The sequence below is a fragment of the Crotalus tigris genome, unplaced genomic scaffold (assembly GCF_016545835.1).
Source record: "Crotalus tigris isolate CLP2741 ecotype Arizona unplaced genomic scaffold, ASM1654583v1 scf7180000018785.583249, whole genome shotgun sequence".
Lineage (NCBI taxonomy): Eukaryota > Metazoa > Chordata > Lepidosauria > Squamata > Viperidae > Crotalus > Crotalus tigris.
In genome coordinates this window covers 96112-121583 of record NW_024097200.1, presented here as the reverse complement: position 1 = coordinate 121583, position 25472 = coordinate 96112, and the positions used below count along the sequence as shown (strand labels likewise).

The window sequence follows — 25472 nt, the reverse complement described above, 5'->3', positions numbered from 1 at the left end:
AGATACAGAAGGATCTGGACAGACTTGAACACTGGGCACTAACTAACAAAATGAAATTCAATGGTGGAAAAAGCAAGGTTCTACATTTAGGCAAGAAAAACCAAATGCACAAGTACAGCATAGGTGGCACCACGCTCAATAGTAGTAACTGTGAGAGGGACCTCGGAGTCCTAGTAGACAATCACCTAAATATGAGCCAGCAGTGTGCTGCAGCTGCCAAAAAGGCCAACACAGTGCTAGGCTGCATTAACAGAGGGATAGAATCAAGATCACTTGAAGTATTAATACCACTCTTCAATGCCTTGGTAAGGCCACACTTGGAATACTGCATCCAGTTTTGGTCACCACGATGTAAAAAAGATGTTGAGACTCTAGGAAGAGTACAGAGAAGAGCAACAAAGATGATTAGGGGACTGGAGGCTAAAACATATAAGGAACGGTTGCTAGAATTGGGTATGTCTAGTTTAACGAAGAGAAGGACAAGGGGGGACATGATAGCAGTATTCCAATATCTCAGGGGCTGCCATAAAGAAGAGGGAATTAAGATATTTTCCAAAGCACCTGAAGGCAGGACAAGAAGCAACGGGTGGAAACTAATCAAGGAGAGAAGCAACCTAGAACTAAGGAGAAACTTCCTAACAGTGAGAACAATTAATCAGTGGAACAGCTTGCCTCCAGAAGCAGTAAATGCTCCAACAATGGAAGTTTTTAAGAAGAGACTGGACAGCCATTTGTCCGAAATGGTGTAGGGTTTCCTGCCCGAGCAGGGGGTTGGACTAGATGACCTCCAAGGTCCCTTCCAACTTTACTACTATTACTTATGTACATAAGATTCATGTATGTCTGATCTTCCGAAAAGGTTTTCAGAAGTATTCAAAGCTTGTCAATTTCATGGAATGACCATTACACAGAGTGATCCAGAGTAAGAGGACAATTCTGCCAGATGCTGCAACAGGTCAACTGAAGTCCTAGTATGCATATTTGCGGAACCACCTCTGTTTCCTTCATGTTGTAGCCTAAATCTAGTTGTAGAAAGACACTTGACTCAATCCATTGTAACCCTGGCTTTTGTTACTATAGCTTATGCTGTGTGATCCCTCCCATATATTTAATTTGCCATTTGTTGCACTGAACTGCTTGTTGCGTGAAACCACCCTCTACCAACTTTAGCACACACCAGGATTCACCATAGTCTAAAATTCATGAAACTGTGCTTTTTTTCTGCATCAAACCATAAAGAATGCACCTTTATGTCCGTTAAAGTCACAAATCAGGGCAGGCACTGCAAGGAAAACAAATTCTTAGAGGAGTGGGAAAGTGTTAGTAATTTCTGAAGGTCTCTTTCCATTCAGCTTCTTCCTTATTTGAGGAACATCCAGTTCAACAACACTGCTGGAGATGAAATCTACTTCTCAGAGAATAGACTGGGGTCTGCTCGTTATGATCTTTTCAACTGGGTTCTCCTCCCCAATCAATCTTTTGTCTCTGTGAAAGTTGGACAGATAGATCCAGGGGCTCCTGCAGGACAGGATTTCACCATTAACTCCGATGCAATTGTCTGGGCAAAAAAGGTGAGCTGGAAGGTAAAATAAATCCAGTAAAAGGGTCATTCTCTTCTGGGGATTCAAAACATCTCCTTTACTGGAGAATGGGTTACTGAATCAAACATTTGGCAAGAGTGGTTTCCATGGATGATCCCTATAAAGTTGGACCTCCATCACTGTTTGCTTCTGAAAAGCTGTAGCTCAATTCACAATCCTTCTTTTGCATGTCAAGCCCCAGTTCCAAACCCCAGAATCCATTGATGATTTAGAGTGGCATTAGCCTTAATCCTCCAAGAGCTTTTCCTGGTTTGTGCTACACTTGAGTTAAAGATTGAGTCTGAAGATATTCTAAGGATGGAAAGAGAACTATACAAATGAATGAGTGAACCATGGCTGAAGACAGCTACAATATTTCTGTTTTCTCTTTTAGAAGGTGCCCTTTGCCAGATGTGGCATGAAGAGGTGCCAGGCAGGAGAGAGGAAACGTGTTCCAGAGGGTGAGGAGGTTTGCTGCTACCAATGTGCCCCTTGCCCAGAAGGGACCATTTCTAATCAGACAGGTAGAGCACACTTTCAATGTAGCTTTTCCAGGATCAAGGAAGCCAATCAGTAGAAACAAATATTAATTTTGTTGTTATTTTTAATCGATTGATATTCTTCAACATATTCATGCTTTTCAGCAGAATTTCTATTCATGGATCTAAACTGGCCTTCTGCCCTCCTCCCCAGCCACCTTTACTGCTCCTCAGTAATTTAATGCAGGGTAGTTTCAGGGCACAATTAATGGGTTCCCTACTAGATGTTCTAGTCCTACTATTGCATCCAACTACATCCAGGAAAACCAGCTACCAAACTTGTTGTGAAGAAGTAGAGATCCATCTAAGTTTGCCTGTCCTTCCCTGCAAAAAAATGTCTGAATGAGTTGATGCAAAATAGAAGTAGATAACTGGATCCCCAAAGGTGGAAATATCCTTGTCTTGAGCTAACCTATCCTCAGGATAATTGAAGTACTCTTGATTTCAGATTCTGCAATCTGTGACCCCTGCCCAGAAGACCAATATTCCAACATGGACAAGGACCACTGCATTGCCAAGAAGATCCACTTCCTGACCTATCAGGAGACCCTGGGATACACTTTAGTAACTCTAGCATTTTCTTTCTCTGTGATCACATCTGCAGTGCTGGTGATATTCCATAAACATCGTGACACACCAATTGTCAAGGCCAACAACCGAGATCTCACCTACCTCCTCCTGGTCTCCCTCCTGCTCTGCTTCCTCTGCTCCTTCCTTTTCATTGGTCAACCTCGGAAGCTCACCTGTCTCTTACGACAAACTGCCTTTGCCATTCTCTTTTCCATTGCAGTTTCCTCTGTCTTGGCAAAAACTGTCATGGTGGTTCTGGCCTTCATGGCCACTAAGCCAGGGACCAAGGCAAGGAAACTCTTGGGAAAACCACTGACCAACTCCATTGTCTTAGTCTGTCCCCTGGTCCAAACAGTTCTTTGTATTATCTGGCTGGTAACCTCTCCCCCATTTCCCAACATGGACTTCCATTCCTTCGTAGCAGAGACTATCTTGGAATGTAATGAAGGCTCAACTTTAATATTTTATGCTGTCCTCGCCTACCTGGGTTTTTTGGCCCTCGTGAGTTTCACAGTGGCCTTTCTGGCTAGGAAATTGCCCGACAGCTTTAATGAAGCCAAGTTCATTACTTTTAGCATGCTGGTCTTTTGCAGCGTTTGGATCAGCTTCCTCCCCACCTACCTGAGCACCAAAGGGAAGTTCATGGTGGCCGTGGAGATCTTCTCCATATTGGCCTCTGGGGCTGGTCTTTTGGCTTGTATCTTTTTCCCTAAATGCTACATTATCCTACTAAGGCCACATCTCAATTGTAGAGAGAATATAATGAGGCACAAAAATGTCTGATTTGTCCTGGGATAAAGGCCCAATGATCTTCTGAGTAATATACATTGATATCAAAGATATGGATATTTATTAAACAAATTTATGTAGCCATCCAATTCACACACAGGTGACTCTTGGCAGCTGAAAAAAATATTTTTTTAAAAAAATCCATCCTTTAATAAATCCATGATATAAAAAAAACATAACCCACAATTTACAGCAGGAAGGTTTCCCACTTTAATCAGAGTCAATAAAATGTGCTGGATTGTGTTGGGTGGCTAGGGAGCAGGAGGTGAAGACTTTTATTTTACAAAAGTAAATGTTGCAAATTTTAAAAGATATATATTAATTTCCATTTTCTTTTTCTGGTCTATCTTTAATGTCCTTTGGTATTTTCTGTTTATTTGTTCCTGGAGAGCCTTCTCCTCCTCTTCTGGCTCTCGGCTCCATCTGAGAAAATGGTTGGAAGAACATTTCCCTTTTCAGGTTCTGAAGGGAGAAAATCAATTACTTCCCCCCCCCCCCTGTACTTTTCTCATTTTCTTCCTTCGTCCCTATTTCCTCATCAGGGCAGTCTATCTGTTAGTTTGCCTGTTTATCTGACTCCTGGCCTTTGGCTCTTTTTATTCAATATCTTCCTCATGAGGCTGGTGGTGGAAGAGCTTCCCTGAAGCCATCTTGTTTTCCCTCCTTCTTGTCTCTTGCTTAGCACTTCAACACTTCTCTTTGTTTATTCCTTCTTAATTCTTCATCTGAACCTTCATTCCATCTGAGGGAACTCTCTAGAAGACGTTCCAACACTTCTTTCCATGATTCCCTTCCATGTGATCGTAAATAAAACAGCTGCCACATCTAGCATTATTGCTCACACTTTCATGGCTAGAACTGACTTCCATGCTGAGAGCCTCTTAGCTCTCAGTCTGAAAGTCAAGTGTTGTGTCCTATCATCATGTACCTTTTGAACATCAGTAAACACCCACTATTGTACTTTTCATGAATATCACTTGTCCCCAGTGAGCAGGTTTTGTCCTCCTGAGTTGGTTTCTTGGCTTGTATCTGATCCCTCCACAAATGCTACATTCCCTGATAAGGCCCAAACAGAATCACAGAGAAAATATAACAGGGAACAAGGCTCTCTGATTAATGAAGGGATTGAAAACTTTTAGTTTGAATTTGGGGTTTGCTTAGAATTTAAAAACATTTCAGACAAGTGAAGAAAAGAAGGTGGGAGTTGTCCACTTCACAGCTCATATTCAATCATGTGACTGATCACAATATACTTGTTAGCCACCCAGAGTCATCTTGTGTAGGGAAGATATCACAAAAGTGTAATAAAAAAGGCTGCAAGAGTCACCCACCCCCTTTATTTTTTATGAAAGCTACTTGTTCCCAGTGAGGCTGTGTTCCAAAGTGATAATTAACACAGATTGGTCTTGAAGAAATGGATGTGGATTTACAGTAGGACCTTTATCCCTTTATTTGTTTTAATGAAGAATCTTTGAAAAGAAGCATTGCGTTACAGTTACAGTGGCAAAGAATAATCATAGAGAAATAATAAAGAAATACTAATATTGACAGCATACTTGTACACATGGGGTCTTGGGGCTTTGCAGAATTCTCTGTTAATTTTTTCATTCAAGTATTTCTTCTTGTATATTTTCAATGGAAAACATTAATTTATTCTCTATCCATACCAACATCAATTCAATTGGAACAACACTAAAATTATTGGCCACACTAATCCCTTCCACGCTTGTGAGTTCCTCGAAGCCTGGCATGCCACAAGCAATTCCATCAACAAACACACTGACCTACAACCAATGTACAAACCCCTTAGGATCTAAATCAACCACACAGCTAACCAGAGACAGCATCGACCCTCAGCCAACCCATGCAAGCCCCTTCCCCCCACCAGCAGTTCACCTTCTAAGGACCCTTACCTAATGTAACCTCCCCATCACAAGACCCATCACAAGCCCCTCATTTATGACTCACACCTGACCCACCACAAGACCCATCACAAAAACATCACTTGACACACCCATATAAACAGAAGAACACTGATGTTCTGTTTTCCATGTAAAGGCATTGAGACAAGGCAGGAGTAACAACAGTCTTCTCTTTATTCAGAACACAACAGAACCAATACAAAATGGCATGGATTCCTCTTATACCCCTTTGCAGGGACAGTGTCAGGCAATCAACACAACGGATTCTCCTGCCTTGCGCATGCGCAATAGGCTGGAGACAGCCTGTCTGGTCCCAGGCATCCACGTAGTCTGCCCGGGCCTCTCTGCAGCTTCCTACACCTGCTGAATCACTCAGCAGGCCCAGACATAACAATTGACATCTCCTAAACTCTGCTGAAGATGTTACCTAGCCTAGTAAGGAAATGTTTGGAAACCAACGCACAAGCTTGGAGAACAAACTTTCACTCTCACATTAAATTATATAGAGTGTTCTCTTCATTATGACTAGATAAACATGCTTCATTAATAAACCAGATCATGTGAAGTGGATATTAAGGGACCTTCTCTAGTACCTGCTATTTTTTTTTATGCTCTCACTGTATTATGGGGATGGATTGATGGGTGTTAATTAATGGAATAGTTCAAAAATTGTTCAGTCTTGGTCAGAGAGGAAGGAAGACAATGTTGTTGTGGTGGTTCCGGCTAATGAAACATTCCAAAGAACTTCCAGGCATTTATTTTCCTAAAAGTCTTTTTATTGTTACAAAATGTCAGCACAGGCACAACGGAGGGATGCTAGGATCTAAGTTCTTTTCCTCTGAGCAGTTAAATTATCAGCATGTTTCCTCCCTAAATTAGCCGTCACATCTCACATTACCCAATTAGTGTGAAGGTCAAATGTTTTCTTCCTTTTTCTTTCCCGGGCTTTACCCCCAACCCCCCCTTCTGCTCTGTATTAACCCCATAATTACCAGACAATTCTATATATTGTCAAAAGCAAGAATATACAATATTTGCAGCATTGACAGTTGTGTGACAGTCTTAAATGTTTCCTGAACTTACAAGAATGCTTAGGGATAGAGAGGGGTGGGAGAGAGGGCAGACCCTGAAGCACCCCACATAGCTAAGCCCCTGGGCTGACCTTTCATCTTCCATCACCCCAGACTGAAACTGTCCTTAAGTGGAACTAGTGCATAGCCAGGTCTCCAACCTTTAAACTTTCTAGGACCAGCTGGATGCCCTGCTTGATGGCAGGAACACAACATGGATGAGGAGGAAAAGAGGATGTATAATTGGGTATCTATCATCTCTTGGGGCCACTGCAAATGGAGGATTTGTCTGGTAGGGTGATGATGGGGTATTATGCTTGTCACTCAAGGAAAGTTAACCCTCCTGGTGCAAACCACAAATAGTTGGGACTGAAGGATAGAGCAGATTGGTGCACCTGAGGGAAGCTCTTGATTCTGGCCTCAGGAAATCCTCCATCAGACAGAGTGGTTGGCTTTGAAATATTTGTTTAAAATGTTAATGACCCACTCAAGTGACAGGGAGGTTGGGCAGAAAGGAAAGAAGAAAAGAAGAAAGTGTGTCATTATTAAAAACCATCCAGGTTCCTTGTAGCTGAAACACATCTTCATTGGCCAGTTTGGGGAACACAGCTAGGACAAAGGCCATGGTGAGTTCTTTCGGGAAGCCCCCAGGGAGCTTCTTAATCTGGAAAGAGTTTGGTAGTGGTGGCAGCAGAAACGGTCGATTCCAAAGAGATCTCAGAGATTTAAGAGTTTGCCTTGTGTGTGTCCTACATTAAGGGGATTGGACCAAGTGACCCCCAAGTTCTCTTCCAACTCTAAAGTTGAATCACTCTCCAATCACAGTTGCCCAATGCACAGAATGAGACACAAATTGTCACTTCAGAAATAGGTTTTCCTCTTGCCAAAATGCTACAGACTCCAGAGTGATAGGAATAATGTGGTTATTTCTCTCTCCTTGGGTTCATCAAACACTAGCAATTCTTACTTTATCTCAGTGGATTTCCAGAGACTAACCCTCCCTAAGTGCAAAGAAGTTTGTATCCAGTCAAAACATGTTTATCTACATGCTCTGAATGTTACAGCTGGGTCCCTTTACATTTGGAGCATAGATGAATGCTTATTCAGAAGATTTAAAGCTCCATTTGGACTCTCCTAGGAAAAAAATCTCTATGACCAATGATTTTACTGTTAGTCTTGCTTTGGACGTTGCCTGCAGCCATCCAGATGGCCCTGAGGCCAAATTGCTTCTGGAGGAGACCTTTCCCAGCACAGAAAGACTATTACAGACCTGGAGATCTTATCATTGGTGGAAACCTGCCTCTCTCTATTACTGTAGTTGTACATCTCCTACCTGAGCCTCCCGGTGATTGGGATTCCTATTCTCTGTAAGTGTTTGATTGTCTTTTTTCTCAGGGCAACATGGAAAGGGCAGGCTTGAAGATGGACAGGTTTAAATCCCACCCAGCCTGTGTTGATGAAGACCCTTCCTAGTGAGGACATTGATTTTCTTTGATGAATCAACCTCTCCCTAATTATTTATTTATGAGACTCATATACCGCTTTAAGCGCGAACACTCTCTAAGCGGTGTACATCAGTAAGCAATGTATATATATATTTACATTGCCCCCAACAATCTGGGTCCTCCTTTGACCTACCCCGGAAGGATGGAAGGCTGAGTCAACCTTGAGCCGGTGAGATTTGAACCGCTGACCTGCTGAACACAGTCAGCTAAAGTGGCCTGCAGTACTGCACCCTAACTGCTGCGCCACCTCGGCTCTAATCCCTTTCTCAAGCCCTCTGACTCTTCAGTGGTGAAGAAAAGCTTGTCACACAAGGGAGTCAACTTTTTATCTGTGTTCCTGAAGGCAAGGTGCCCATTGCAGAGAAACCACTGAATTTGGGGAGAAATAACGCTAGATTCCTCTGTTTATAGCTGTACTAAAGTCATCTTCCCATCTCATTATTCTGATGATTTGTAATACCATCCTTCATGTAGAGAAGGTCTGTCTTTTGTCCCACCAATCTGACTTTCCACCAATCTGAATCCTGGGCACTTCTAAGTCAGGGGAGCGAGCTCCTTTGGGAATCCCCAACAGAAAGAGTCCCACATTCAGAGACACTAAAAGTGCTTTTTCTAACTATACGCCATCCAGGTATATCGGCATAATCATTTCTAGCCAGTAAAAGTCAATCTGGTCAGACATTCAGTTTAATTCAATTTAATCTAATTTATTGGATTTATAAAGCCACCTAATTCAAAGTGATTATGATGACATGATAGGGTGACAGATTGGGAAAAATGTTTGAGAATGTAGTGCAGACGTTGTCAGCCTGTAAAGATTCCCATGACTGGATATAATAAAGTATAGAGATTTATCAGGATAACAAGCCACGTTTCCTTAGTTGTACTAAAAGTCAATACTGACTTGAAGTGAGCTCTTATTTATTTATTTATTTAATTTTATTTATATGCAGCCCAATCCCAAAGGACTCAGGGCGGCGTACAAAATTAAAACAATCATCAACAATAAAACAATAAAATAATACAATCATACTGCGAGTCCGATCATATCCCCCCCCCCCCCGGGGACATCAGCCCCAGGCCTGCCGGAACAGGAGAGTTTTAACGGCTTTCTTAAAGGCCGGCAGGGTGGGAGTAGTTCGAACTCGGGGGGAAGTTGATTCCACCAGGTCGGAGCCACCACAGAAAAGGCCCTTCCCTGAGGGCCCGCCAGCCGACATTGTCTGGCCGACGGGACCTAAAGGAGGCCCAATCTATGGGACCTCACCGGTCTCTGGGAACTGTGCGGCAGTATGCGGTCCTGTAAGTAACCTGGCCCTATGCCATGAATTGCGTCCGGAGACCCACAGGAAACCAGTGCAGCTCGCGGAGGATAGGTGACACGTGGGCGTACCTTGGCGCACCCACAATCGCTCTCACGGCTGCATTCTGAACCAATTACAGCCTCCGAACGCTCTTCAAGGGTAGCCCCATGTAGAGCATGTTACAGTAATCCAGTCTTGAGGTGACAAGGGCATTTATAGCTCTTGCTATAAATGATAACTTCCAATCAATTCATAGAAATGTCCTGCAGAATTAGGGAGAGGAAGCTTTGTCATACACTGCTGACAATAATAACAGAATCAACTGATTGACAGCAACCCTGTTTTCAGACAGCAGTAAAACTAATTAGCTAATCTATATTGATCTGTTGTCAACGCTGTTAATATAGGATATTATTGCTTTGACAAGATATACAGAACTGTATGGTATTTTTAGAGTTAATTCAGATGACAGAGAAAGGGAGGAGATTTATAAGGAAAGCCTGGGAAAAGGAACGGAAGTGAATCTTTGCCCTCTGGGCTAATTGGAAGATGTGACTTATGACTGCAAAATAAGGGAGGGGGGTTAGCAAGAAAAGTTAGACGCAAGCAAGAGAAATTCAGATTTTGGCATCCATTCAATATGTGCCGACAATGTGTCCATGATTAAAGACTTTTTCAGAATAAATATGCCTGGAATTTCCTTGAAGTGTTCCATTAGTCGGAACCTGACATCTGTTTTATGATCAGCTCTTAGAGTGTTTGTAATGAAATGACAAAATAAACATCTCCGTCCAGCTCCTCTAATTTTTGTCGTTTCACTTGCAACAAAGACCTGTTCCCAAGAACTACCAACATGTCCTGGCCTTGGCATTTGCTATCCAGGAGATCAACAAAGACCCCCAGTTTCTCCCCAACATCACCCTGGGCTTCCGCATCTATGAAGAGAACCACTATGCAAGCATGACTGAAGATGTCAGCCTGTCTCTGCTCTCCAGCCGAGGAAAATTGTTTCCTAACTATAAGTGCGACACACAGGACCACCTTCTCTCTGTCCTTGGGGGTCTCAACTCCAGAACCTCATACCGTATGTCAACTGTATTTGGCAGTTTCAAGATTTCTCAGGTACATGGGCACTCAATATGATGAAAGGGGGAATGTAGATGTAATGAATTAGATTCTGCGTTGTGTGGTTACTGCCAAAAACTTACAAAGCCAATTCTGTGACCAGAAGAAAACATCTCATGAAGATACAATATTGTGGGGGTTGGGGTCTGGAATAAAATACCCTGCTAGTCTAGATGGTCTGAGGTTAGTAACAAAAAGTACAGGTACCCTTTTCTTTGCTTAACCTCTTCCTTTCCCTCCATCTCTACCCTCCCTCTAGCTAGGTTACCGCTTCTCTGACCCTGTTTTGAGGGATAAGATCCGGTTCCCCACCTTCTACCAGATCGATCCTCAGTATCACCTACAGAATGCAGCCATTGTCCAGCTCCTTCTCTATTTCCAGTGGAACTGGATTGGGATTATTGTTCAGAAGTCAGAGAGCAGTGACCCTTTCATCCAGATTTTTAATGCCACCCTTGCCCAGAATGACATTTGCATACAATTTGTCAAACAGATCTTGCCCCGAATCTCAATGTTCAATATGTTGCACAATGATCAAATAGATCTGCTTTGGACAATTTTGAACAGTGATACTCAGGTTGTGATTATCTCCGGGGATTCAAATTCTCTGCAAAGCCTTATAGTATCCCTCTACACTTATGAAGAAGAGAACCACACTACCTCTAGAAAGGTCTGGATCCTGACCACCCAATGGGAATTTTCAGCGATTGGCTATCACTACGATTGGGTGAAATTAAAATCCCTCCATGGTGCTTTATCTTTCACAGTCCACACCAACCCGGTGCCAGGATTCAAAGATTATCTCTGGGCTGTGAATCCACACAAACCCCACGGAGACGTCTTTCTTCCTGAGTGGTGGGAAGTTGTATTTGACTGTGAGGTTTCAAAGGCAGGTCTGGCCTCACCTGACGGCCGAAGGGTTTGCACAGGGCAGGAGAATCTGGACACGCTCCCGGTCTCTGTCTTTGATGGACAGATGACCGGTTTCAGCTACAGTATCTACAATGCTGCCTATTCTGTGGCACACGCATTGCATGCTGCGTATATGTGGGAATCACAACAGTCATTGAAGAGAGGCAGAAAGAAGCCACACCTTCACCTCTCTGTGAAGCCCTGGCAGGTAACTCTTCCTTTCTGGTCAAGGAAACAGCTTTTCACTCTTTTAAGTTTCATAAACTTTTGCCTATGATCTCCACTGCCTTCTCTTTATCCGAACTAATACTTTCCCCCTTTATTTAAATCTCATTTCTATTCTAGCAATGATACCTGGAAGAAGGCAAAAAAAAGTGTCTTATACTGTTTTTCCCTAATTATGCCAGTTGCTGGAGACCTGACTGAGTTTTCCATTGAATTTTTATTTCTCTATTTTAATAGTTCAATCAACATTATGTAGCCAGTTAATCATGCAGTCTTTACCTTGGTCAGATTCTCAACATTTTTTTCCTAGCAATTTGGATTTTAAGAGCTATCTAGACAATTATATATCTTGATATGTATCAAGATCAGATCAAATCAACCTTTATTGTCAAAGTACAATATCAAGATATATCTTGAAGAGGGGGTTGGACTTCCAAAGTCCCTTCCAACTCTGTTATTCCTCTAGATAAGATAAGATAAGATAAGATAAGATAAGATAAGATAAGATAAGATAAGATAACCTTTATTGTCATTTTTTTTACTGTGGGCACAACGGCACACATCAAAAATGAAATTTAGTTGCCCGCTCTCAGAGTGAAACACATACATGACACACACCTAAACATACATGAACAACATATGTATAGACCCACATCCCTACATATGTGTAGCAAATAAATATTAAATACTGTCCATCTTGAATATATAACAGAAGGAGGAAACTGGAGAGTTCACAAGGTTAATGGCTGAATCTGGATGTTCTGTTACGGATACCACGGAGCCCCCTCCTAGAAGGTAACAAGGAAAACAGGTCGTGAAGAGGATGTGTAGGGTCCCAGACAATCTTGTGGGCCCTGCTCAAGCAGCGCTTCTGTGCTATGTCCTGGATGGGAGGGGGGAGCTGCCAATGATCTTTTCGGCCATCCTCATCACTCTTTGCACTGCCTTCCTGTCTGAAGCAAAGATGCTTCCAAACCAGACTGTGATGCTGTATGACAGGATGCTCTCGATTGTCCCCCTGTAGAAAATGGTCAGGACAGGGGAAGGAAAATGTGCTTTTCTCATGCGATGCAGAAAATGCAGACACTGCTGTGCCCGCTTCAGCAGTTGCTCACTGTTGAGCGACCAAGTCAGCCTACTCGTTAGCTGCACACCCAGGAATTTGACGCTGGTAACCATCTCCACAGGTGAATCATTAATGCCCAGAGAAGTGTGGCTGTGCCTGCCTTTTCTGAAATCAACAATGTGTAAGGACTTTGCATCTTAAGAACTCTTGGAATATTTCTTCCAACAGGCATCCTTTATTAAGAGAAAAGGGTTGCAGGCGTTCTAGACATGACCTGGGGCCCAAGCCCTACGGTTCAAGGTTTTAAGGGGTCCCCAGCAGCCCCACCCCACCCCACCATCTTTCCAGCGACAATCCCAGGCGTTACATTCCCCCCCCCTTTTCCCTCACTGCTGGTGGAAGGGAGACTTCAGAGAGGAGTAGATGAAAGCTGATGGCCCCTTTGTTATGTTTAGTCCTTTTGGTGGTATCCTCATCCAGTCTCTTTGAAGTGTACCGAAGGAAGTGAGGGCCATAAAGCCCCTTTGTTCACCCCCCTTCCCTTCATCGTATGACAGAATCCAGAGAGGGCAGAAATGGGGTTTTCCATAGTTGATAACTAGAGATAAAATATAATTGGATTCTGACACAATGATCTCTTTGGTTTTTCCAGTATTTAAAACTAGGCTGATTTCCTTACACTAGCTCACCAGTTCTGTTATACATTTCTGGATTTTTTGAGGCTCACATGTGTCCTCCATGCTTCTGCATGTTTATACGTTGTGTAACGCTAGCCCACAAATATTGAAATCAATTAAGAGCATGCTCCATTTTGAAGTCATCCTTCCATTTGGAAATGTCTTGCCCATGACAGAACAGCTGTGATATGTTTTGGAATATTGAATCATAGGGCCGAAGAGTCCTCGGTGGTCTTCTAGTCCAAATCCCTGCTCAAAGAAGACATTATATCATCCCAGATAAATGGTTGTCTAGTCTACTTTTGAAAATTTCCAATACTTCAGTACTTCCTACACCCCTTGAACATTTGCAACAGGAATCATACAAAGAGAGACCCATAATACACTTGGAAGTGAGTGTGAACTTCACAAGCAATATTAGTCAAAGACTGTAGCTGTCTGATATAAAACTTTCATTAGCTGTAAAAACCCTCAAAGTTTATTAGGATCAGGACCCACTTCAGTCAATAGGCCGAAATGTGCATTAAAGTGTGTATTTAATTTCTGCGACATATGTGGTGAGTACATCCTTAAGCCTGAAAGACACACCAAGACTGGACTTGTTAAGAAAGCATCTGAACAGAAATAGTCAATGTAGATAAAGAAATAAATAAACAAACTGTAGTTTGATTGTAAGATTGGTGATCAAGACAAGGTTCAGGGGTTAGGGTTAGGGGCAAGAAAACCACTTTTGTACCAAAGAAGGACACCAATGTCACTTGCCAGAACTGGAGCAGTATGCAATATTGATGCATCTCATTCATTACTTGGATTAACAGCTTAGCTGAAAATATTTTGTAGAGAACTTATTCGGAACAAGAGTTTTACTCATTCATATTCCCAAGCATCTAGTTTTCTTTGCGAATAATTTGCAGTTTCAATCCTTGAAGCTGAATATCTAGCAGCTCCAGAAATTGAACTTTGTTTCAATCTACAGCTTAGTTGTAACATTGATATAACCAGATATCATATTTTACAAAGTTAATGAAATGTCCTTTCAGCAAGATATTTTTCTCTCCCTTCAAAGTTTCATTTATGGGGAGATTAATTTCGGGGTTTTTTTTAGTGTTTGTCTATTGATTCATCAAAGGTGATTCTCTCCATCAACTAACAACACACTTGCAATTGTGGCTGTGCAGCAGTGCATAATAAACTCACAATGTTATTGTGGTGGGAAAAATAAGAAGGAATTATAAGGAATATTATCTATGTTCACCAGATTGAGTTACTTACTATATAAAGTAATAGAAATGTAATAACCGTGTAAAAGAAATGAAGAGATTGCATGTAAAAACCTATTGGGGAAATTCTGGGTTGTTCAACTTCAGAAATAGCTAATTCCATCTCTGTTTCATCTTTGGATACAGAAAAACATTTATTAGGGTCCTTGGTGCTCTCTGGTCTTCTTTTCTTTCTTGCAGACATTTCATTACCCACTTTAGGTAACATCATCAGTGCTAGATGATGCTAGATGGTGATGATGATCAGTATTGATGATGTTACCTCGTCTGCAAGAAAACAAGCAAGTTCAGAGAGCACCAAGGACCCCACATTTCATCCCTGAACTAGAAATAGTCTCCTTTGTTGGTAAAACATTTATTCCGCATACCACTATTTATTTATTTATTTATTTAATTTTATTTATATGCCGCCCAATCCCAAAGGACTCAGGGCGGCGTACAAAATTAAAACAATCATCTAACAATAAAACAATAAAATAATACAATCATACAGCGTGTCCGATCATATCCCGCCCCTCCCCCGGGGACATCAGCCCCAGGCCTGCCGGAACAGGAGAGTTTTAACGGCTTTCTTAAAGGCCGGCAGGGTGGCCTATTTAAAATCTCTTTATATAAAGTCTCTTCATTTTCATGGACCTTTTGTTTGCTTGCCTGATTTGCAATTCCAGATCCACGCCTTCTTGAAAAATGTCCTTTTCAACAACACTGCCGGGGAGGAAGTCTCCTTTTCAGAAACTGGGATGAAATATGCAGGATTTGATATCCTCAACTGGGTCGTCTTTGCAAATATGACGATCCTTCAGCAGAAAGTCGGATGGGTTGATCCAGAGGCTCCTTCAGCTGAAGGTTTCAGCATCGACCCCAATGCCATTGTGTGGGCGAACCAGGTGGGGTCTAAATGCTTCTTCCAGGGTTAAGGAAAGCTGAGAGGAAGCTGTGGTGAAAATTCTATTCAGTGGAAGGAAGAAGAGGGGCTCCTTTTATGCAGACCCTGAAGCCAAGCTGAATGTTTGCAATGTCTTCCCCTCAACCTCTTCTAACCTGTCTCCTTTCAGACAAAGCCTTTCTCCCGTTGTGTGAAGCACTGCATTCCAGGACAAGCCAGGAAAGTTGCAGAGGGGAAGCCTTCTTGTTGCTACGGATGTGTTTCGTGCCCAGAAGGGACCATTTCTAATCAAACAGGCAAGTTGCTAAAAGAGACCCTCAAGCAGGAACAAGATCTGGAATAGCTGTATGGGAGGAATTAGAGAAAATATGAGGTAGCAAATCAGTTGAGCTAATCAACATGAAAGTCATTCAGAACTTTAAAGAGTGGTCTGTTGAATGTATTCTCTTTTAAGTTATTAGCAGCCATTTTAACTTTTATATAACTTTTATATGTTTTAATATTTTATTGCCCAGAGTCCCTTGAGGTGGGAGATGGGAATTTCAAAATGTAAAAATAAAATAAAACAAATCAATTAATTCATTAAATAATTACTCTCAAGAGTTAATAGCTGCTATTACATCTTCTGAGACTGAGACTGGATTCTTCTGTGTTGTGTGTAGCAGAAGTAAAGAGATGGGGAGCATGGGTATTTCACTTCCTTCACTTGTAGAACAATTCCCCTCAAAGAGAATCCCTGGTTCTCTGACTAATGCCAGTTGGCTCCTGTTCTTCCAGATGCAGCTCGGTGTGTCCCCTGCCCAGAAGACCAGCACCCAAGCAAGAACCACATCCTGTGCATTCCCAAGACCATGAACTTTCTCTCCTGTGAGGATACACTCGGCTTTGTTTTAGTTTGTCTAGCTCTTTTCTTCTCTTTGATCACAATCCTTGTGTTGGCAGCCTTCATCAAACACTGCAACACACCGATTGTCAAGGCCAACAACCGCAATCTCACCTACATCCTCCTGATCGCCCTCCTGCTCTGCTTCCTCTGCTCCTTCCTCTTCATCGGGCAGCCAAGAAACCTCACCTGTCTCCTCCGACAAACCACGTTTGGCATCATCTTCTCCATTGCCATTTCATCTGTGTTGGCAAAAACTCTGACTGTGGTTGTGGCCTTCCTGGCTACTAAGCCAGGAAACAGGACAAGAAAACTCTTGGGGAAGCAACTGATCATAGTCTTGGCTTGTCCCCTTGTGCAAGCAGTTCTTTGTGCCTCCTGGCTGGCAGTCTCGCCCCCATTTAGTAATTTGGACTTTCATTCTGTGATGGGAAAAATCGTGATGGAATGCAATGAAGGTTCGACTATCATGTTTTATGCTGTTCTGGGCTACATGGGTTTTCTGAGTCTCATCAGCTTCATAGTGGCTTTTCTGGCCAGGAAGCTGCCCGACAGCTTTAATGAAGCCAAGTTCATTACTTTCAGCATGCTGGTCTTCTGCAGTGTTTGGGTCTCCTTTCTCCCCACCTATCTGAGCACCAAAGGGAAGTCCATGGTGGCCGTGGAGATCTTCTCCATCTTGGCCTCTGCGGCTGGTCTGCTGAGTTGCATCTTTCTCCCCAAATGCTATGTTATAGTGCTGAGGCCAGATCTGAACAATAGAAGTCACCTCATGGGGAAAGTTAAGTAGGAAAGTAAGAAAAGATGTAGTCATGTTTGTATAGATTAATATAGAAGTTTCCACTCCATCTATGTCCAAACACAACAAGCACATGGTAAGTAAAATGTCGCTGAGGTTTTCCTGTTTTTGTTGACTCTATCTGACTCTGTGTAACCTACTTAGAAAGATCTGCAAGAAGTCTTTTAATTTTATTCACACATACAAATATTTTAACCAGAAAGTACTCTGTTTAACCTTATACCTCTCTCCCCTTTATTCCAAAAAACTCAGCCTTTAATTATTGTGCTTTGTAATGTTACCTTAAATTTTCATCACTTGCAGTATTTCTTGAGCAACTGAGATGGTATTCTTAATGTTAGATACTGCTCATAAATCCCATCAAACGTGGTGAAGATTGCTCATTCAATAAGGAGAATGTCTGTGACTTTTAACAATGCCAACCACATTTTTCCCCCGGGATAGTAATAGTAATAAAGTTGGAAGGGACCTTGGAGGTCATCTAGTCCAACCCGCTGCTCAGGCAGGAAACCCTAGACCATTTTGGACAAATGGCTGTCCAGTCTCTTCTTAAAAACTTCCAGTGTTGGAGCATTTACTGCTTCTGGAGGCAGGCGGTTCCACTGGTTAATTGTTCTCACTGTCAGGAAGTTTCTAAGGATCTTAGATTGGACGTTCAGACCCACCTTTTCCAGTCTTTATTTTTTAATGAAATTAGCCAAACTGCACACCATTTTCATCCTAAATACTAGGACACCATCCCAAACCTAGGACACACAATCACTGCATCCTGAGAGCATGTTATGAATTCTCTTTTAAACTGTGCCTGATTGGATTGTCCTAGACCCAAAAGATCCACAAAAGCACTGAACCCTGGACAGGTAGATGTTTATAAACCCTTATAAGGGTTGGGGGAATGTTTCATTTTGAAAAAATTATCCAAGACACAAAAGTGAAAGATAGAAACATAAGTCTGTGAGTTCTTTCTATGCATATTATCTTATATTTCTATTACTATTGATAATTATTACTATTATACTGTGTTATATTATACTATGTCTATTACTGGTGTACCATTGCTACTTTACTTCTATTAATATCTAAGAATATTTTCACTCAAGTCTGTCTTTCAATCCTCTCTCTCTCTCTCTCTCTCTGGAACTTTTTTCCCCTTGTTATTAATAAATAAAGCCCTGGCATCTTCCCAACCTTGGATCAGCCGTGCCTCTTCATTCTCCTCCAGACTCTTTTGTCTCCTCTGCCTTTTGCCAACATGCCAACCCATAACTTTCAGGGTGCTACAACTCCCTCCCACCTTTTAATTAATTGTTAACATTATTTGCATCTTTATACATTTTATATAGTGCTTTTATGCTTTTAATATTTTATTTGAACACCGCTCAGTGTCCCTATGTGAGTGAGATGGACAGTTTAAAATATGATCAATGAATAAATGAAAATAAGTCTTGCAGAGGATGGGAGCCACAGTGGAAAAGCCCTCCATCCTGGATCCCAACAGGTGGGACTATTTTGCAGAGACCCATAATGCATCCATTCTGGCAGACTAGAGGGGACACATAGATGAAACCAGGGAGATAAGGTACCTAAACATGACCTCATCCCATCCCTATAGGGCATTAAAGTCAAAACCAGCACCTTGATCTGAATCTGGAAGCAAACCAGCGCTTTGGGGAGCAGTTGTATAATATGTTGTGTTGTAGGACAGGGCTTTTCAACCAGTGGTACGGGTACCAGCTGTGGTACATTGGCACCTGGCAGGTGGCATGCGACCATCCTAGAAAAGTGGTAGCAGGGGAGGGGAATGAGCTGAACTGATGGCAGCACTGAACAAGCCTGAGAGACGGCTGGAGCTGCAGGGCTGTCAGGGCTCAGCGGAAGCGCCAGGATCAGTGCCACTTTCCAGCTGATTGGCGTTTCTTTGGGGCTGTTAGAGCTCAGTGGAAGCACCAGAATCAGTGCCAGGCTACAGCTGGAGCTCGGTACTGATCCTGGTGCTTCTGCTGAACCCTGAAGAAGCACCGATCAGCTGGAAAGCAGCATTGATCCTGATGTTTCTGCTGAGCCCAGAAGTGCCAATCAGCTGGAATATTGCAGCATCTCCAGGGTCTTGTAATTTACATTCAGATGCTTGGCAACTGATACATATTTATGATAGTCACAGTGTCCCAGGGTCTTGTGAAGTGACCAAAACCTGCTGCAACCACCCAGAAGACGGGGGGGGAATAAAAACCAAACACTCCCCCACTCCTGCTGCCAATCCTCAACAGAAATGCTCACAACAATGAAAACCTGGACTACTGCAATGCGCTCTACATGGGGCTACCCTTGAAAAGTATTCGGAGACTACAGTTGGTCCAGAATGCAGCCACGTGACTGATAGTGGATGCTCCTCGATACACCCACGTTACACCTATCCTCCGTGAGCTGCACTGGTTGCCTATTGGTCTCCGGGTCCAATTCAAGGTGTTGGTTATTACCTTTAAAGCCCTATATGGCTCAGGGCCAGGCTATTTGCGAGACCGCCTACTACCTCATAGTTCCCTTCGTCCGGTTAGATCCCACAGGCTGGGCCTCCTTCGGGTCCCGTCGGCCAAGCAGTGCCATTTGGCGGGGCCGCGGAGGAGGGCCTTCTCTGTGATGGCGCCCACGCTTTGGAATCAGCTCCCCCCGGAGATTAGGACCGCTCCCACCCTGTTGGTTTTCGGCAAGCTGCTTAAAACCTGGCTTTTCCAGCAGGCCTGGGGTTTATAAAATCTGACCCCTGGATGACTGTTCTTGTACTGTTTGTTTTGTTATGTTTTATGTGTTTTTATTGTTAGTGCCCAGAGTCCTCCTGGAGTGGGGCGGCTTATAAATTTTAAAAATAAATAAATAAAATAAAACCTCAGACAGGAGGAAGAGCGCCGCCAGGTGGGCAGGCAGGTGTCTTGCTTGGCTGTGCCTTGGGGGACACTTTTTTCAGTGTCATTGTAACTTTGAACAGTCACTAAGTGAACTGTTGTAAGTCGAGGACTACCTGTACTTCATCGCTTTTTTCCTTCTTTTTTTGGGGGGGTCATCAAGTTTTTGACACCTTGCTAGGCGACTGGTGATACTCGGATGTTGCCATGTCCTAAAAGTGGTACAATGGGTGAAAAGGTTGAAAAGCCCTGGTCTAGGACCATGTATAACTGCCTGTACTACCTCATTTGGCACCAGCTGAAACTTCCAAATGTTGTTTAAGGCAGCCCCACATAGAGTGCATTAGTAGTCTATTCAGGTGCTGAAAAGGCAATAAATAACTGTGAGCAGAGCAGGGACACAACGTCACAACTGTCATCTACTCTGTAAATAAAGGGACCCCTGGAGTCAGGTGAACTCATGAGCTTGCTTTATTATTATTAAGATCCCTCCATCTATTATTCTCTTTTTCTGGTTGTATAATATCTAATTCCTTTTAATAATTATTATATAAAAGTTTTAAACAATGATTATCTTCCTTATTTAAAGCTTTTACTGGATTGTTATATGCTACCTAGAATGACTTCACATGAGATGGGTGGTCATATAAATTTAATCAATCAATCAATCAATCAATCAATTTCATCTAAACATTGGTATGATTGCTCACACTTCCTAGGGTACAGCTGACTGCCCCCCTGCCCCATCAGCAACCATTCTATCTGAACATATGATGGCACAGGGCAAGCTCCATCTTGTGTGCAGGTGTTCACTTTCAGGTAGATCAAAACCTCAACTTCACTTTGACTCTCAAGTCCATCTGCTTTGTGGATTACCCACAAGAGACACAAACATGTTTTTCACTATCTGATGTTCCAACAATATCTATTGCTGAGTAGGTAGAACAATTGCTTTTCCTCGCAATTATCAGAAGAACAGTAATTCTTAATGTATCCCCTGTGGATTTCAACCCACAAAAATCTTCCAAGGTACAAACTGCTCTGGGTTCTCCCAGTGATGGAGGACCTTGCCTTGTCCTCCAAAGAGCTAACTTCAGGGTTTTGCGAGACTCAGCTGGCCTTCAAGTCAAAGCCCAAACACAGGTAAGAGAAAGCATGATTGATATAATTGTAGTTCATTGATTGATTGATTAATCTTGTCACCTTATCATTAAGATAAAATACAGCATATGGTCCAATTTCAGAATAGGAAAGATGGGAGGAAAATACAAATGTGTTAATATAAAGAGATATCAGATATATTTACCCTGAGGCCATCCAGGCAGTCTCAACTATGTAAATTTGCTGAGATTTCAAGTGTCTCCTGCAGCTGAGCTTCTGCACAAACCTGGATTTCTGATCTAAGAGGAAAGGTGACAAGAATGACCAGTCTGCCTCTCCTGCTGCTGGTGCTCTTCTGGCTCCTGCCTCCAACGACTACTAAGAAGACTCAAACCATTTGTGTGCCACAAAAGGGTTTAAACTTTCAGGATCAATGGGAATTTTACAGGCCTGGTGATCTGATTATTGGTGCAAATTTACCTCTGACAGCTCTTATGTTCCCCAGCCTGTCAGATTTTCAAAATGACCCATTAATGCTTACTAATACAGTCTCGTAAGTTTCACCTGGAGGGGAAAGATGTAGGAGAACAGACAGAACAGAACAGAGCTGGAAGGGACCTTCTAGTCTAGCCTCCTGCTCAAGCAGGAGAACCTATAGATGGTTTTCTTTGTTTTGGATTCAGGGCCTCTTTTCAGAAATATTTGCTCTAGGATTCTTCAAATCTTTGTCCTTTTCTCAATAAAGAGCCAAATTGAAGAAATGGGCTAGAATGCCCAGTCTTTCCAGAAGTCTTATCATCATGATAATTATAAACTATATAAAAGTGGGACAGACTACCACTTAGAGATTCTGCTGGCCTAGTGGAGAAGTTGACTTGTGATATTAATTTGGACATAAAACCTGAAAGTTCAGTCCTTTTCCAGTGTGGGGTACTGCCAAAAATTCATCAGTTTCAGAACCAGCAGAGCTCATGAATAATGGCCTTCAGTCAATCTGTGCTGTGATTCCATCTGGAGTCTTCTGGTCAGCAATGGTTAACAGAATTGAAGCAGCTGCTCCAAGAGAGATTCAGTTACAATCACTGAAGCAAAATGAAGGGAGGGTGATAGAATCGTATAAAATGGTCCATGATATGGATAGGATAGGATAGGATAGGATAGGATAGGATAGGATAATAGAGTTGGAAGGGACCTTGGACCCTGCTCAAGCAGGAGACCCTATACTGTTTCAGACAGGTGGCTGTCCAGTCTCTTCTTGAAACCCTCCAGTGTTGGAGTAGTCACAACTTCTGGAGGCAAGCTGTCCGTTAGGAAGTTTCTCCTTAGTTCCAGGTTGCTTCTCTCCTTGATTACTTTCCATCCATTGTTTCTTGTCTTGCCTTCTGGTGCTTTGCAGAATAGGTTGACTCCCTCTTCTTTGTGGCAAACATGGAGAGAGAGCTTTTCCCCTTTCTTACTAAGCCATAGAGGTTTAATCAAGGAATATTTAAATGCAAAAACTCAATGACACCAAAAATATGACAATGCAAATGCTACCAGGAGAACAAGCTTCCTTGTAATATTCCCCAATGTTTTTTTTTCCTCACTATAGACTCATACCCAAAAACTTCCAGACATTCCTGGCTTTGATGTTTGCAGTTAAACAAGTCAACAAGGATCTTGTTCTTCTGCCCAACATCACCCTTGGCTTCCACATCTATGAAAATAACCAGAATGAGAGGAATAGTTCTTTAATCTGCCTCTCCCTGCTCTCCACCCGAGACCAAATGGTTCCAGGTTATAAATGTGACCGACAGGACCCTCTGCTCTCTGTCATCGGAGGTCTCAACTCCAAATCCTCAAGACTGATGGCCTCCATCTTCAGCATCTTCAAGGTCCCACAGGTAAGGAGGTTCTATTAAATACACCATGGAGTGGACAAAAAACACAACTATAACAAAAGTCAATGATGAAACCAAAGGTGTTGGGTGGGGGAACACATCAGAGATATATAACAAATAATCCATGGTGCAATTCAATTGATTTTTATATTTTTCATGTCAAGATACATTTTTATATAACCAAAAAGAGATATTGATATAAATCACAAATGAAGGCAAATATACGTGTCCCAGGATAATGTTGCAGGTCCAATTTGGGTCGGTCCAGCTGTACCAGAGGTTCTGTCTTTTGAGCCCATCTTCAGGGAGCTTCTCTCTAAGAGAAGATCTTGATATAATTCTGAAAAAGGAATTACTTCCTGATTTCCATAAATGTTTGTCAGAGGTGAGGAAGATGACGCTTGCCACTCACAATGAGTTGACCTGACTGGTGGGGGGAAAAAACCCTTAAAGGTCATAACAGAACAGAATAATAGAATAACAGAGTTGGAAGGAATCTTGGAGGTCTTCTAGTCCAACCCCCTGCTCAGGCAGGAAACCCTATACCATTTCAGACAAATGGCAGTCCAATCTCTTCTTAAAAACTTCCAGTGGTGGAGTATTCACCACTTCTGGAAGCAAGCTGTTCCATTTATTAATTGTTCTAGCTGTCAAAAATTCCTCCTTGGTTACTTCTCTCCTTGATTAGTTTCCATCCATTGCTTTTTGTCCTGCCTTCAGGTGCTTTGGAGAATAGGTTGAGCCCCTCTTCTTTGGGGTAGCCTCTTCAATATTGGAAGACTGCTATCATATCACTCCTCGTCCTAAATCAGTGGTTCTCCACCTGTGGGTCGGGACCCCATTTGGGGTCGAACGACCATTTCACGGGGGTCGCCAAACAAGGCTGTCCGCCATTTTTTTCCCCTTTTTTTTGGCCATGCCCCTGGCACCCGGTGATGTATAAGTGGTTGGGGGTCACCACAACATGGGGAACTGTATTATGGGGTCGCGGCATTAGAAAGGTTGAGAACCACTGTCCTAAATTAAATTAGACCTACCCAATTCCTGGAAATGTTGTTCATATGTTTTAGCCTCCAGTCCCTAATCATCTTTATTGTGCTTTCTCTGTGCTCTTACTAGTATCTCAACATCTTTTTTAGATCATGGAGACCAAAAATGGATGCAATATTCCAATTGTGGTCTTACCAATGCATTATAAAGTGGTATTAACCCTTCACATGATCTTGATTCTATTCCTCTGTTAATGCAGCCTAGAATTGTGTTTGCTTTTTTTGACAGCTGTCATGAATAACTTTACTTTCTCTTTTAAAAAAGAATCTCACTTTCTCCAGCTTGGTGTTGGCTTTGAGTTCTCTCAGGGAGAAAAAATGGCTTATCCTTCTTTTTTCTGGATTAACCCCAAGGGATTTCCTGAGTATGGGGGTTTAGTCCAGCTGTTCCTGCATTTCGAGTGGAACTGGGTTGGGCTGGTGGCCTCTGATGATGACAGTGGAGAACGTTTCATCTCATCTCTGATACCGATGCTCAAGGAGAAGGAGATCTGCCTGGCCTTCACTGAAATAATGAAACTTGACTTCCATGTTTTTCCAAAGTCGAAATTACACCATATTTTCAACACTTGGTCAAAAGCTGAAGTGATTATTTTTTTTGGAGACTCCAGTACTAATACAAATGTACAGGTGATTATCTATGCTTATGAAACATGGAGAAATGCATCATTTCGGAAAGTCTGGATCTTTACATCCAATTGGAAACTTAATGTGATGAACTCTCAATACATATTACAAATTATAAAGCCTTTCCATGGGGCTTTGCATTTTAGGGACCAACCCGGGGATGTCTCAGAATTCAACCGTGTTCTCATGTCTTTAGACCCTTTGAACCCACAAGGGGACTTTTTTCTCCCACTATGGTGGGAAAGTGCATTTCACTGCAAGATCTCCAATCTAAGCAAGATTCCTTCAAAGGGGAGAAAACCATGTACAGGAAAGGAGAATTTACAAAATCTGCCCTCTTATGTGTTTGAAACAAGCATGTCAGGTGAAAGTTACAATATCTACAATGCCATTTATGCTGTGGCACATGCATTGCATGCACTGCATGGATCCAGAGGGCGACCAGCCATGTTAAGACTTGGAAAGAAGATCTCAAATTTCCAGTCATGGCAGGTAATTTCTGTGAGTTTTTTTTTAATCTATTCCACAGATCTTTAGAGAAGAAACTCCCCTTGTGCAGTTCTCATTTGTGGTTTTCTACCTATTACTCCAAATTCTGAATGTCTTTTTTCATTCAGCTTCTTCCCTATTTGAGGAATGTCCAGTTCAACAACAGTGCAGGAGATGAAATCTCCTTCTCAAAAAATGGACTGGGATCTGGTCGTTATGATCTTCTCAACTGGGTTCTCTTCCCCAATCTATCTTTTGTCCCTGTGAAAGTTGGACAAATAGATCCTGGGGCTC

General features: G+C 42.4%; 1 protein-coding gene across 1 annotated transcript in view; it reads left to right on the top strand.

The window, feature by feature from the left end:
• The window catches only part of LOC120313806 (vomeronasal type-2 receptor 26-like), a gene marked incomplete at its 3' end in the record, with an annotated part of 36500 nt that extends 13102 nt beyond the window's left edge, over positions 1-23398 (top strand). The window contains exons 2-9 of the mRNA XM_039356084.1: positions 10123-10251; positions 10664-11524; positions 15233-15451; positions 15620-15746; positions 16228-17119; positions 21062-21175; positions 22725-23016; positions 23261-23398. Coding sequence (XP_039212018.1) covers positions 10123-10251; positions 10664-11524; positions 15233-15451; positions 15620-15746; positions 16228-17119; positions 21062-21175; positions 22725-23016; positions 23261-23398 — 2772 coding nt within the window. The remainder of the gene's footprint in view (positions 1-10122; positions 10252-10663; positions 11525-15232; positions 15452-15619; positions 15747-16227; positions 17120-21061; positions 21176-22724; positions 23017-23260) is intronic.
• Positions 23399-25472: the final 2074 nt, after the last annotated feature.